The sequence below is a fragment of the Suricata suricatta genome, chromosome 13, assembly GCF_006229205.1.
Source record: "Suricata suricatta isolate VVHF042 chromosome 13, meerkat_22Aug2017_6uvM2_HiC, whole genome shotgun sequence".
NCBI classification, from domain to species: domain Eukaryota; kingdom Metazoa; phylum Chordata; class Mammalia; order Carnivora; family Herpestidae; genus Suricata; species Suricata suricatta.
Genome location: NC_043712.1, coordinates 6,379,034 through 6,393,295, shown reverse-complemented (window position 1 = coordinate 6,393,295; position 14,262 = coordinate 6,379,034). Strand labels below are relative to the sequence as shown.

At 54.7% G+C, this 14,262-nt stretch overlaps 1 protein-coding gene across 3 annotated transcripts; it reads left to right on the top strand.

The window, feature by feature from the left end:
* Positions 1-2,824: 2,824 nt before the first annotated feature.
* On the top strand, positions 2,825-13,658 carry PHYHD1 (phytanoyl-CoA dioxygenase domain containing 1). 3 transcript variants are annotated; one of them, XM_029920667.1, is made up of 12 exons: positions 2,933-2,947; positions 4,114-4,258; positions 5,249-5,404; positions 8,409-8,484; positions 8,611-8,658; positions 9,671-9,726; positions 9,819-9,881; positions 10,513-10,534; positions 11,664-11,792; positions 11,893-12,009; positions 13,023-13,149; positions 13,252-13,658. In XM_029920667.1, exons 3-12 carry the CDS (start codon positions 5,309-5,311, stop codon positions 13,295-13,297), a joined length of 780 nt encoding a protein of 259 aa, XP_029776527.1. In that variant the 5' UTR covers positions 2,933-2,947; positions 4,114-4,258; positions 5,249-5,308; the 3' UTR covers positions 13,298-13,658. The 3 variants fall into 3 exon arrangements, with proteins under 3 accessions (XP_029776526.1, XP_029776525.1, XP_029776527.1); XM_029920666.1 differs by lacking the exon at positions 4,114-4,258 and having other exon boundaries at positions 2,825-2,947; positions 11,678-11,792; XM_029920665.1 differs by lacking the exon at positions 4,114-4,258 and having other exon boundaries at positions 2,830-2,947.
* The last annotated feature ends 604 nt before the right edge of the window (positions 13,659-14,262 follow it).

Sequence of the window (14,262 nt, the reverse complement as noted above, 5' to 3'; positions counted from 1 at the left end):
GGGTCAAGGGCAGCTCTGCCATTTACAGGATATGGGGCCACAGTTTCCTTGTTCGTAAAATCAGGCTAGTGTTGGCAACCTTGCAGGACTGTTCCAAGGCTTACTGGTGATAGTTATGTGGTAGGTGGAGTTTTGAACAGAGGGCCTGGCTTTTAGTGCCCAGTAACTGATACTGTCCACCTGGACCCGGGAGCCTCGAGCGGGGCTTTTCGTGATAGGGTATTGTCTTAGCCATGAGGCCTTAGCTGCTGCTTGGTGGGCCATGATCCCCTCGGAGACCCTCCTGTATCTCCACAGTGAAAGTGTTTTCCCCTCCTGTCTGGTCTGGTACCTCCTACCAGCAGCCCCCCCTCACCATCCAGCCTTGGGACCGCCCAGCGATACCAGGAACGGGGGTGTTGGATCTGGAGCAGGTTAGCTTTGGGGAAAAACCACAATGCAAACCCACTTCCCAAAGCCTGAGCAGAACGAATGAGCAAATCTCGGGAGGCTCAGCCCCTCCCCCTCCCATCCCATCCGCCCCCATCCAGCCGGGGCTCTCTGCTCCAAACCTCAGTGGTAGTCTTCCCTCTGGTTACAACCGCAGTTTGGAAAACTGGGGGAAACTCAAAAATAAAATAAAAATATCAAATATCCTCACGTTCCACCCAGAACAGCCCCTGCAAACTTCTGGGGGACAGCTGGTAGGACTTGGTGAATGCCAGGCCCTGAGCCAAGCTTTTCATCAGGGGTAAAGCATTCAGCTTCCTTCTCACAAGATGTATTTATGTTATCCCCAAATTACAGACGGGGAATGCAAGGCCCAGGCCTGGACTCAGATCCAGGCTGCCTCCCTGAGCCTCACTATAAACCTTTGGGGGAAGAGGGGGGGTTTCACAGGGAAACTGCTAGTCCAGCATGGTGGGGCCCTCACTGTGCTGGCCCATGGTCCGTGTCTGTATTTTCGGGCCACCACATCCCATGGGGCCAGGACAGCAGGGAAAGCGTCCTGCCTCAAGGGAGCTCGGTCTCACTTGTATTTGCTGCGTGGTTCTGTCTTCCGCCTGCCCTGCTCACCCAGCCTAAGCTCTTCTCCTTTCTCAGGAGCCTGGCCACCCTCCCCTGGCCCTCAGGAATCGGCACCAAGCAGCGACTCTCAATGCCGTGTGGCCCAGAAAACACGACTTGACTTGGGGCCAAGGCTCCCGAGGGCTGAGCTCATGTCCCCATGCTCACTCCCAAGACACTCTGTCCCTTTACCATTCAGGAAAACATCACTTCAGGGAAGTCCAGCGGCCAGTTTTCAGAAGCTGCAGCCAGAATGGCCCCATCAGATGCTGAGCCGGTCTGGCAGGTTCTGTTCTGACGGCTGCTCTCCGCTCTGCCGGCCAGACCTGAGACCCCACACGTCCTGGGCCTGGGGGTAGGGAACAGGGGCCAGCGCTTTTCCCTCCCTCATTCTGAAGACCCAGACCCCCACTCAACAGCCCCCTTCCACCCCTCTTTTCTTTTTTCTAAGAATTATTTATTTAGGGGCACCTGGGTGGCTCAGTCGTTTAAGTGTCTGACTTAAGCTCAGGTCAAGATCTCACGGTTTGTGAGTTCGAGCCCCACGTCGGGCTCTGTGCTGACAGCTCAGAGCCTGGAGCCTGCTTCAGATTCTGGGTCTCCCTCTCTCTCTTACCCTCCCCTGCTCACTCTCTCTCTCTCTCAAAAATAAATAAAAACATTAAAAAATTAAAAAAAAATTATTTACTTAAGTGATCTCTGCACCCATTGTGGGGCTCGAACTCACACCCCAGAGATCAAGAGTCCAGAGATGAAGAGTTGCCTGCTCTTTGAACTGAGCCAGCCAGGAGCCCACGTAGGCCCTTCTGCTAAGGTTCCCTTTTATCTGCTCTCCTCCTCTGAGCCACAGGCTGACCCCTATTCCCTCCCCTAATCCTCCCAAGACTGAGAGCATTTCAGAGCCTCAGAGCAGGGAGGGGCCCAGGTAATTCCTAGGGACCGTTTCCGCCTTTGGAAAGGAAAGCCACTTGGCCCAGTCTGACCAGTCTGACATGCGAGGCCCCCAGACCTGCCCTGCACCCCCACCCCACCCCACCCCGTGTGGATGCTGGTAGCCTGCGAACCTCGAACCTCACGTGAAGTCTGGGGAGAGGCTGACATCCATTCAGAGGTCACAGGGAGAGGTGGTGCCCGGTCTGAGACTCTGGGGTCCTCCTGCCTCCCCGGCCTCTGCGCCCCGACTTCCTGGAATACAATTTCTAGGCGCCTGATGGGGCGCCTGGGTGGCTCAGTCGGTTGAGCCTCCGGCTTCGGCTCAGGTCAGATCTCACGTTCGTGGGTTCGAGCCCCGCGTCAGGCTCTGTGCTGACAGCCTGCTCAGAGCCTGGAGCCTGCTTCGGATTCTGTGTCTCCTTCTCTCTCTGCCCCTCCCTCTCTCATGCTCTGTCTCTCTCTGTATCAAAAATAAATAAAACATTAATAAAAAAAAGTTAAAAAAAAATTTTCTAGGCGCCTGGGAAGCGGCCCAGGCAGGGTGGTTTTTGGAAAGAAACTGGGAGGGAGTTGTTTAAAAACCACGAAGGAGATTGAAAAGGGCTAATCCTGGATTAACTGGGAAGATGGACCCAGGGTATTGAGCTGGGTCAGAGGCAAGGGCCCCATCCAGGCACAGAAGTCGGGGGGAGTCCAGGCTGGCCTGTGTGTGCTCGGGGGAGGGGAGCTGGGGGCCAGGATTGGGTTTCCTGTAGGTAGGCAAGAGTTAAATCCTCCTAGGCCTCCCAGGGCTCCAGCTACTCTGCCCATCCGGCTCTCCCTTCCTCTGCCCCACCTCCACTGCCCCAACCTCTGTACTTGGTGTACTTTCTCCTCTCTAGCCTGGAGCCCAGCACAGCACCCAGAGGCACCCGGTGCACCCTGCCTCATCCTCATGGCCTGCCTGAGCCCCTCGCAGCTCCAGAAGGTAGGGCACTGTGGGGTGGGGGTCCGAGAGGGTCAGGAACGTGTTGGGGGTGCCTCTGGATCTGTATGTAATAGACCCTGAGAACTCAGCCCTACTCCCTGCCATTTTTCAGAAGAGGAAACTGAAGCCCAGAGGGGTCAGTTTCCAATCAGGACCCCTAACTTCTGCGACACAGCTGGGGGCATCAGGGCCGCAGGGCCGGGGTGAGGTGGGAATGTGTACGTGTGGCTGGAACCAGAATAAAGAATAAATATCAGCACTTGTTGGGATGAGCCCTGGGCATTGTATGTAAGCGATGAATCATGGGAATCTCCCCCCAAAACCAAGAGCACACTGTATATATACAATGCATGTTAGCTAATTTGACAATAAATTATACTGAAAAATAAAAAGAAATTAAGAAAAAAAGAATAAAGATTAGCCAGGCCAGGCCAGGCCAGGCCTGAGAGCCAAGGAGGGAGGGGGGACTGGAAGCAGAAGGGCGGAGCCAGGGCCCTGCATGGGGGTGGGGTCATCAACCCCCCCTCCCCCCCGCCCATCCTGCTCGCTACCCCTAAGCCAGGCATCTGTGAATGGTCAAACACAAAAGGCTAACCCTTGGGAATAAGAGTGACACAGGCTTAAAGATCGTGGCCCTTGTTTGTTTCTGATTATGAGAAAAATGCCGGAAAATACCGAAAAGCTCAGAGAAGAAAATGAAAAACCACCTGTAATTTCCTATGCCGAGACTTAGTATTTTGGCACACAGCCCTAGAATCTTTAAAAGTCCATCATCATAGCGACTGTTGTGTACCAGCCCCCTGTTCTATAAAGGAGATACCACCGTGCCCCAGATTTGATGGTCTGAGGGCCAAAGAGGGGAAAACACTCACCGAGATCTCACAATGGCTAGAATACTAATTTGTATTCGGCTTTTTTTTTTTTTTTGTCTCACAGTATATCAGGAACATACGCCCGTGTCAGTAAATATTTTTCTCTCCTATGAATTTTATCATCTGGGTTGCGTTCCAGACAGAGAAAACATGCTTTGTTGAACGCATCTCCCTGCACTGCGCATTTCAGTGGTTCCTGATTATTTGCTCTCATTACACAAGCCTCAGTCGATTGCCTGGTAGAAACATCTTTGCTCCCCTGTTTGCTGAGCCCCCATCTTCCTATCTCAAGAGGTTCTGGACCGAATGAGTCTGCTGGGTCCCAGGGACACACCGTTTGCTGTGGGTGATGCGTTCCCAAGGAGGAAATGTTCAGCTTGACACTGACGGGGGTTAAGCGTCTACCACGCAGAGCTGCCTAGAGACAAGAGGGTCCCTGGTGAGCGGTCGCAAGGGTCCCAACATCCCACACGTGGAAGCCAGAACCGGGCCTCCTTGGGGGGGAGTGAGGGAGGGAATGGGGGGGTGTTGGTGATAGGGAATCAGATTCCCCAACAGTGGGTTGGAAAGATGACTCCTAACGTTAAGACTTTATAATGGTCTATAAGCAAACATGCTCATGTCCTTTCTCTTCTCAACCCTCTCAGCCACAGAGCAAGAGGGCTGGAGGCAAATCAGAAGATGCTAGGTGTCTTAACTCCCCCCTGGCTGCCCGCTGCATTCCCGACAAAGCCCACCTCCTTGCCTACCCTGGCCCCCACCTCCCTCCTGCCTCCCGTCCGTCCCCACCCTCACTTCCAGCGGGGGCTTCACACATCCTGCTCCCTCGGTCTGGAATGTTCATCCTTGTTTCTCCAATGCCCATTATCCTGCTGGTCCTCTTTAAATGCCACGTCCTCAGAGCTGCTGCCTCGAGACTCCTCGGTCCCCCCATCTGGTTTCCATTAGACACTTTCTGCCTTCAGCTCTTGAATTCGCCCTCCCCCACCTTGCACGCAGCAGTTTGTGACAGCACGTCCCCCTGCATCCTGGTTTGTTTGACATCAGCCTCCTTGGGGAGACCGGAAGCTCCAGGACAGCGGGCACTGTGGTGGCTTGCTCATTCCTGTAGCTCCGGCTTTTAAAACCGTGTCTGATACCTAGTAGATGCTCAGTAAATTTCAGTCGAATGAATGAATGAGGTTGATCCAAGCCCACTGGAGGAGGAAGGACAGGGACACCTCCCCTTCCTCCTTCCTTCCTTCAAGTAACCAATATTGGCTGCTCCTATCTGGGTTCTAGACACCATGACCCGGGGTGGGGTCGGGGGAGGGGGAGACAGCACGACGAACAGGACACCAGGTCCTGCCTTCAGACAGCTTCAGCAAGCCTGTTGTCGTAAAGAGCGTTTGAGGGCAGGGAGGAGCCTCAGTTTCCTACCTGCCTTCAGTTTCAGGAGGATGGATTTCTGGTGCTGGAAGGATTTTTGTCTTCGGATGAATGTGTAGCCATGCAACAGAGGATCGGCGAGCTGGTGGCCGACATGGACGTCCCTCTCCACTGCCGCACCATCTTTTCCACCCAGGAAGAGCAGCTGAAGATCCTGGTAGGTGTCTGGGGCATAGGATCTGGTCTTTGATGTGGGGCTCAGTCCCCAGCCAGCAGCAGCAGCCAGGAAGGGAGGGCCCCAAGGCCCAGGGCTCGTTCTGATAACAAATCAAGGATGGAGTCCCCCCCGCCCCCGCTGCACCAGGATAAGTGCTTTCGTGCATATTTCCTTCACTCCTCACTATGGATTTATAAGGATTGTATTATTACCCCCATTTGACAGGTGGGGAAAACGAGGCTTGGCTCACTTGCCCCAAACCATGTTGTTAGCAATTCATGGAGCAAGGATTTGAACCCAGATCTGCCTGATACCACGTCCTTGCTGTTCACTGCTCTGCTGTACTTCCTCAGCAGTCCTCCTCCTGCTGCAAGGGCTTCCTTGTGCCCAGCAGCCCAGAGTGAGCCAAGTGATCCTGATGGACCCACTTGTGTAAGCCTTATCCCCACCCCTACCCCCGCCCCCCATGAGACTGGAAACTCAGCTTCTTCACCCACCACCCCTTGTGACTTACTAGGACTCAATGCAGTTTGAGAGGGTAAGTCGAGACTCCGGGGTTCTCCCACAGAGTTTACGTAACCCTTCAAGAACCTATGTGGTGTGGCCCTCAAGGCACCGCTGAGGTCCAGGCCCATTAACAGGGCTCATTCACGCTGAGGCGCTCCTGCCATCTGGTGGGCATATGGGGAATTACAATGGCTGGGAAATGCCTCCCAGGGAGTGGGGCTGGGGCACTTTAGAAGGGCAAAGGGTTACAGGATGATAATTTCCTCAAATAGTAGGTTCATTTGGCCCCACCCCTGTCATGTAGGTAGAGACAACTGAGGTGGGGGGTCCAGTGTCCAGAGACAGGTCACTCAAAAGACTCCAAGGAGTGAGGGGGGCCTGTCTTGTGCCTTCCATGCTGCCTTCTGAGAAGGTCCTAGAGACCAGTGAAGGGTTGGAGAGGATGGGAGAATAAAGTGTATGTGTCTTGGTTTATAATGCTTGACAAGAGCTCAGCACAGTTCCTGGGACTTGGTAAACCCTCAGTATTCACCACTGATACTTTGACATGGGCATTACAAGGAAAAAGATCAGTGGATGTCCTGTCCAGTTTTCCAACTCCATGAGTTATATAGAACTGATAATAATACGGGCACCTGGCTGGCTCAGTTGCAAAAGTGTGAGTTCAAGTCCATGTTGGGTGTAGAGATTACTTTTAAAAACTAACATAAAATATTTTTAAAAAACTGGCAATAATGTCCACAGAAATGGGTATGAACTGGGTCCAGAAGAATGCAATCATTGCCCTGACGATCCAGCCATTTCACAGCCATTTGCAAATTCATTTCAGTATTTGTTATTGCCTCTCTGTATGTGATTCTTAGAATTCTCTGAACATCTTACTGGTTCCCGTGTGAATTAATGAGTTAAGCAGAATCTTTGACATGTTTAACTTCATTATCTTTATTTATTTAAAAAAATTTTTTTATGTCTTTATTTTATTTTGAGAGAGAGTGGGGGAGGAGCAGAGAGAGAGGGAGACACAGAATCTGAAGCAGGCTCCAGGCTCTGAGCTGTCAGCACAGAGCCCGACGCAAGGCTTGAACCCACAGACTGTGAGATCATGACCTGAGCCCAAGTCAGCCGCCCAACTGACTGAGCCACCCAGGTGCCCCAGTTATCTTTATTTTTTAAAGCTTATTTGTTTATTTGAGAGTGGGAGAGGGCCAGAGAGTACGGGAGAGAGAGAATCCCAAGCTAATAGCACAGAGCTTGACGCGGGGCTCGAACCCACGGACCATGAGATCATGACCCAAGCCAAAGTTGGATGCTCAACTGAGCCACCTAGGTGCCCCGATTACCTTTAATGTTATTATTGTCAGTTATACTTCCCTCACTTGTTTCCCTCGCTGTGATCATGATATGGAACAGCTAAGAATGTTGGGGAAAAAACCATAGTTTTTGGTGGGAAGGGCTTGAAAGGCCAGGCAAGTCACGGCCGAGCCCTGCAGGCACGTGTGAGAACAGATGCACACACGTGAAGGAGCAGGGGTGGGGGGTGCTGTGCCATGTGGAGAACCCAGGTAGGGTGGTCGGCGCCCTCAACTCCACTTGTGTCTCCCCCCTAAGAAGGTAGGGAGATCTATATGATGGCAGCCAACGGTAGCTAAAACCATAAGGAAAAAAAATCATGCATCCTCCTGAAGCATCATTTTCTTATGTTGCTAAGAAATCTAAAACATGATATTAACATTAACTAGGAAAGGCTATTAAGAAAAGAGAAAAAGACGAGTGATGGTTTATCTTCATGGAGCATTTAGCCACGCCCTCGCTGAGTGCCCGCCCTTAAGCAGCAGCTGGAATAATAATAATTTAAAAAGCAGATATTCATGTGCCAGGGACCGTTCTAGTGCTCTGTATATGCCGATTCATAATCTCTACACCCTACGGGATACATTTAATAGCATCTATATTTTTTGAGGAAACTGACCCCAGGGAGGCTCAATAGGGTGCTTGTGGTCACACAGCCCCTCAGTGGCAGAGCTGGGATTTGAACTCAAGTATTGTAGCTCGAAGGTCTGTGCTCTGAACTACTGTAAGATTCAGCCTCTACCTGAAGCCTCCAACGATCCAGGGGAGGTCAGTGCTATTCTTATTTCCCTTTACAGATGAGCAAACTGAGGCGTTGAAAGGTAAAACCAGGTGATCCAAGGCTACCTGGGATCCAAGTCTATGTGACTCCAGGGCTATGTTCGGAATCCTACCCTACTGAGCATAGGAATGATGTGACTTAATTAAGAGGTGTCTGAGAAATTTTATGCTTGTGGCTTCTGAGTGTGCTTGCAGGCACTCGGGGTTCCTGTTTCCTGTCTGTGCCTCAGTGGGCGAGTTTGAGAGGACCCAGCAGGGTCTGCAGCCCCGGCAGGTTAGGAAACGTGACTGTCCTCTTCCCTCTTTGCGGGACCCAGCTCTGACCCCGGGCTGCTCCCTCAGGCCCTCTCATGTCCCCTCCCCGCAGGACAGCAGAGACTATTTCTGGAACAGTGGTGACAAGATTCGATTCTTCTTTGAGAAAGGCGTTTTTGACGAGAAAGGTTCGGAGCTGGGGCCGCAAGGTGTGGGGTATCACGCTCCACTGGGGCTGGGTGGGTGCTGGGGCCAGCTGCCCAGGGGAGGGTGGACCCCAGCTCTTTTGCCTTTACCTGTTCCTTGTGCTACAGGAAATTTCCTGGTCCCTCCTGAGAAATCCATCAACAAAATTGGCCATGGTAAGCAGGCGCATGGGGGAGAGGAAACGGGGAAACTGAGGCCTGAAGAACGTAGGGCCCTACCCCAGAGCAAGCTCACAGTAAGTTAGTGGCCCAGCAAATGCCATTTCTGGCTGCAGCTCTTCTCTGGACCTGCTGGTGCTAATCACACGACATTGCCAGGCACACTGGGAGGAGGGCCGCCCCAGCCACCCATGCGGATGGGCACACGCAGACCCCTCGACTCTCTGCTGCCCGGCCTGGGGAGGATCCAGACCCTGGGCCCGGGGCGACTCCTGGACCCCACCTCTTCCTGGAGCCTCCTTGAGGAGCACCTAACATATCGTGGCCCCTACTCTGAGCCCCGCACATAAAGCTACGAGGCCATCTTATAATTTTTTTTTTTCGGGATCATACATTATGATTTCTTTTGCAGACCACTTATTTTTAAGCTTGAAGTTATATCATGGGAGCTTTGTAAAAAAAAATACACGTAATATAAGATTTACCATCATCACCATCTTGAAGTGTACAATTCGGTGGCATAAGTGTATTCAGCTCTCACTCTTTGCAATAACAATAACAGCAGATAGTGAGATGGCCAGGGATTCTGTGCCAGGCCCTGGCCTGGGGTCGCCCATGCATTTGCCCATCGAGCCTTGTGGTCGCCTGGGAGGCAGGGCTGGTCTGCTGGGTCTGCGGCACAAAGGAGAAACTGAGGCTTATAGGAGATATGGTGACTCGAAGTGGCGTAGAGTAGGTAACGTTACTGAGATTGCTACTGAGTTCCGGGCCCTTCGAGTCAGGTCAGGAGTGAGGCTCCCAGGTGGCTGGAAGGTCAAGAGTAAGATCTTGGGTGGAGTGAGGTGCAGGCATCGTGGGCCCATCCCTTGCTTATAAGCAAGCAGAACGCTTAGTGCATGCAACTGGGTGAGAAGTCAAAGTGAGGCCTGCGTCTGGGTGCCCGCGGCCAGGCACAGAGGGACGTGCGAGGGCTGGGGACTGGCCGGTCAGCCTAACTCTTGTCCCGCAGCTCTGCACGCGCGTGACCCTGTCTTCAGGAGTGTCACACACTCCCCCAAAGTGCAGGTGAGCAGAGGTGAGGGGGAGGGGAGCGGGCAGGTGGGTGGCCCAGATGTGAGGGAGAGAAGGCTGGAAGTCTGACCTCTACCCGCTCCTAGGCCTTAGCGAGAAGTCTGGGCCTCCAGATGCCCGTGGTGGTGCAGAGCATGTACATCTTCAAGGTGAGCCCGCCATCCTTCCCAGACCTCAGTTTACCCTCTGCAGTGTATCCAGAGTACTCACATCAAGCCCCTCCTTACAATGGGCCTAAAGCTGCTTCCCTGAAGAATTTACTAAGTCTTGAGCAGAACGGGCAAAATCCATCTCCTCTGGCTAAGGCACCTGGCACTTTGTTGGTGCTCAGTTAAACTTTGGTGGCAGGAGGGAAGGAGACCCCCAGAATTCTCTTCTCCCTTCTCTTCCCATTGAAATGCTCACCTCCCAACTTCAAGGCCCAACTCAGTGCCACCTCCTCCAAGAAGTCGTCCAGGATTCCCCTGGGAAGAGGGGGACCCATCGCTGACCCTGGCTGGAGCGGAGAGGCTCAACCTCAGGCCTGGGCCCCAGCCGCTCTTGCTGTCCCTCGCTTCTCGGTTGTTCTTGGTAGGCAGGTGCGTGTTCAGACTCACAGCACCATGTCGCGCAGGGTGATTTGTCTCTTAGCAGCCCTCCTGGGCCTGCCACGTGGTGCGTACTCCGTAGCTGGGTGCTAGCATGAAATCGTTGGAGGTAGTTAGACACCTGTGGCCAGGTCAGAGTGTCCCACAAGACTTGGAGCAGCCCCTGGCCTCACTGGCACCTTCTCTCTTGCAGCAACCTCACCTGGGTGGCGAAGGTAAGCCTAGAACAGGCTGTGGGGGCAGCATAGGCCACTGCAGATCTGGGTCACTGGTGGTTGGGGTGTAAGCCTGGGGCAGGAGGGAGAAGCTACCCTCTGCTCCTCTGTGGAACAGTCCATCGAGAGGGTGTCCTGGAGCCCTTGCCTGGCACAGTGGGTCTCGAGCCCAGGAACAAATCCTGGCTGGTCAAAAACACAGATCGCAGGACCCCAGGCTCTAAGATCTTTGGTCAGTATGGCTGCAAAGACCTAAGAGCTTTTATTTTTTTTTTTAAGTGTATTTATTTTGAGGGGGGGAGGGGCAGAGGGGCGTGGTTGGCGCAGAACCTGACTCGGGGCTCAAACTCATGAGCTGTGAGATCATGCCCTGAGCCCAAGATGGGTGCCTAACTGGGTGAGCCACCCAGGCTCCCCCTCCTTGAGAACTGATTTAACAGAGACATTGCCAATCTAATTTCAAAGCCCTCCGGATGCACAGACACCCTTTGTGGCCTCCCTTGTGGGCAGTTATCTACCTCTGCTTAAACACCTCCAGTGACAGGAGGCTCATCCCCTCACAGCCAGCCTTTCCTTCCTCATGTGAGTCCGAGTCAGCCTCCTTGTGACCATACGCTCCTCCCCACCATTCGGCTGGAGGACAGTCTCATGGAAGGGGTGAGCAGGCCCTCCTGCTGAGTTCAGAACCTCCACTCCCATCAGGGGCTCCTCCCCCAAATGCTTTGGACCGCCAGCCACTAGGATGCCTTCCTCTGGACACTGTCTGGATTGTCCAGGTCCCTTTAGGGCTTTAGTGCCTGGCGGGGATGAAACAATCACAGCCACCTGGTAGCCGATAGAGGGTCCGAGCCCCGTACCAAGCACTTCGCACACATTTTCTCGTGGGATCCTCCAGCGACTCTGCAAGGTAGTTTATTGTTGAGACCACTTCAAGGTTTAGGACACTGAAGTTTTGAGAGCTGGTATCTCGTGCCCTGAGGCTCTAGGCCGGAAGTGGTGGGATTCCAGCTGACCACGGGAAGGCTCGGCCTGCAGGGTTCTGAGAGCACCAGGGAGCGGGGAACAAGGCCAAGGTGAGGCGGGCCAGGTTCCTCACGCCCAGGGCGGGGCCGGGGGGGTGGCACTGCAGTCACTCCTCACCAGGACGCCACCTTCCTGTACACGGAGCCCCTGGGCCGGCTGCTGGGCATATGGATAGCACTGGAGGATGCCACGCTGGAGAACGGCTGTCTCTGGTTCATCCCAGGCTCCCACACCAGTAAGGACACCGGTCTTGCCCTGCCCGCTCGTACCCCACCCCTCCATGGCAGAGAGACTCAGAGAAAAAGAGAGGCTAAAGGTTCCACCTTGACCTGTAGGTGGGGTGTCGAGAAGGCTGATCCGGGCCCCGGGTGGCTCTGTGCCTGTCACCAGCTTCCTCGGGTCCGAGCCTGCCTGGGAGAACAGCCTCTTTGTGCCCACACCAGTGCGGAGAGGTAGGTGGGATGCCAGGGGCAGGGAGGCAGGCTCTGAGGCCACGCCTGTGGGTCTGCACTTGCTCAGACCACGCAGCTCACCCGAGGGCTGTGAAGTCACAGGACGGGAGGCTGGGCTGGACGGGCACTGGGGGGTCGGACAGCGCCTGGTTAACAGCAAGGCCTCCCAGGGTGCCTGGCTGGCTCAGCTGGAAGAGCATGTTATCTTTAAAAAAAATTTTAACGTTTATTCATTTTTGAGAGGCAGAGAGAGACAGGGTACAAGCAGGGGAAGGGCAGAGAGAGAGGGAGGCACAGAATCCGAAACAGGCTTCGGGCTCCGAGCTGTCGGCACAGAGCCCGACACGGACCTCACACTCATTGACCGTGAGATCATGACCTGAGCCGAAGTCAGACGCCTAACCGACCGAGCCACCCAGGCACCCCAAGAGCTACCCTTGGTCTTGGGGCCATGAGTTGGAGCCCCATGAGGGGTGTAGAGATGACCTAATGAAAGAAAACTTCAAAAACCAAACCAAACCAAACAGGATGGCCTCCCAGATCAGGCTAGAATCCAGACTCTGCTACTTCTGGGCTGTCTCTTGGGGCAAATGACTGAACCTCTCTGAGCCTCAGTTTCCCCACATGCACGATGGGGAAGTCCATGAGGTAGGTGATGTATAGAAGATGTGGCCCACAGCAGATGCTGAACGAATGGACGCCCGGCCCAGCATTTGACAGTGCGCTGTGCCTGGCGGACGGGCGCAGTGCAGACACTTCCGCCTGGTCCCGCAAATACCATAGAAGGGGATGCCCTTGCCAAGGCTTGCCGAGGGCACCTGGTCACAGCCGAAGGGACCTGATCCCAGGGAACCTCCAACCCTGGGGCAGGCTGCAGGCCCTCCCCCACCCCCCAATTTTCAGGGTTGGGAATGGGGATGAACAACAGGGCACAGAACCTCTAGAGGGAGAGGGAGGAGGGCCCTCTGTCCCTTGCTGCCGAGTGTTCTCCCGACCTGCTGCGTTCCTGCCAGGGGCCCTCATCCTAATCCACGGAGAAGTGGTGCACAAGAGCGAGCAGAACCTCTCGGACCGCTCACGCCATGCCTACACTTTCCACCTCATGGAGGCCCTGGGCACCGTCTGGAGCCCAGAGAACTGGTAGGTGGCAGGGTGCGTGCGTGCCACGGACAGGCTCCCGAAGAGGTCCTGGAGGCCAGGAGCAGGGACTCTGGAGCCTCAAGTTCCTTTCTGCCTCCGCAGGCTCCAGCCAACAGCTGAGCTCCCCTTCCCCCCACTGTACACCTAGACGCCCTCTCAGGGCCCGGCCTGGTCCCTCCAGCCGAAGCTGCGGCGTGGCAAGTGCCCACACCTCGCCTCCCTGCCCAGCTGCAAAGGGGAAGTCGAGTCTCCCCTCCGGCGCTTTCTCCCTGCCAGGGTGCTCTCCCTCTCTCAGCGTGGAGTGGGAGGCGGCACCTACACTGGATGGCTTTCCAGAGACTTCTGTCTCCTCTGCCTCCCCCCGCCCCAGCCCAGTCTCCCCCTAGAGGCTGCTTGTTACCAGGAGAGGGTTCTGGCTGCTTCTCTGCCAGCCTCCCCCTGTTCTCTCCCCTCAGATGGAGTTCTGATTGGTACAGTGCAGGATATTCAATAAAAGCGACTTCCGGATACGGCCTCTCGATCCTTCTTTCTCAAGCGGCCTTGCTTTTAAGATGAGAACCCTGCTGAAAATTATCCCTGGTGCCCCCACCCTGCCTGGCGAGGGGTCTGCATGATTTTAATAACCGGGCCATTTAGTGGGCGTTCACTGTGCCAGGAGCCCCTGGGCTGTATCTCACGGCGTCCCCGCACCTCCCAGCGAGGCGCTCCGCGGGCTGCTCTTCCCATCTGCCCTTACAGACGAAGAAGCTGACACAAGGGGTGGGAAGTTTGAGTGACCTGCTGTCGCACAGCGGCTCAGTGGTTCAGCGACGTCAGCCCGATCCAGGGTCCGTGCTTCTGACCTCTGTGCTCCCCAGTACTCGTTGCTGGGGGAGGAGGGAAGCCCAGGGCTCTGGAATACAGTCCCAGATTCTGGTCTGGGCTTTGTGACCAACTTGTTTTCCGGTCTCAGGTGAGGCCCTTCCTCTCTCTGGGCCTGGTCTGCCACTTGGACAGTCAAGGGGCCAGATCAGGCTTCCGCAGCCCCTCTCACTGCGAGTGCTTGGTGGGCTTCCTGACCCAGGGTACAACTGCCAAACCCAGAACTTGTACCACCGGGGTTTGGCCCAGAGG

Bases quoted from the DNA above. Each gene is read 5' to 3' on its own strand.
- PHYHD1 (XM_029920665.1), top strand. From the start codon at position 2,915: ATGGCCTGCCTGAGCCCCTCGCAGCTCCAGAAG. The intron at 2,948-5,248 runs GTAGGGCACTGT...ACCTGCCTTCAG, and splicing joins GCCCCTCGCAGCTCCAGAAG to TTTCAGGAGGATGGATTTCT. The intron at 10,535-11,663 runs GTAAGCCTAGAA...GTGGCACTGCAG, and splicing joins ACCTCACCTGGGTGGCGAAG to TCACTCCTCACCAGGACGCC.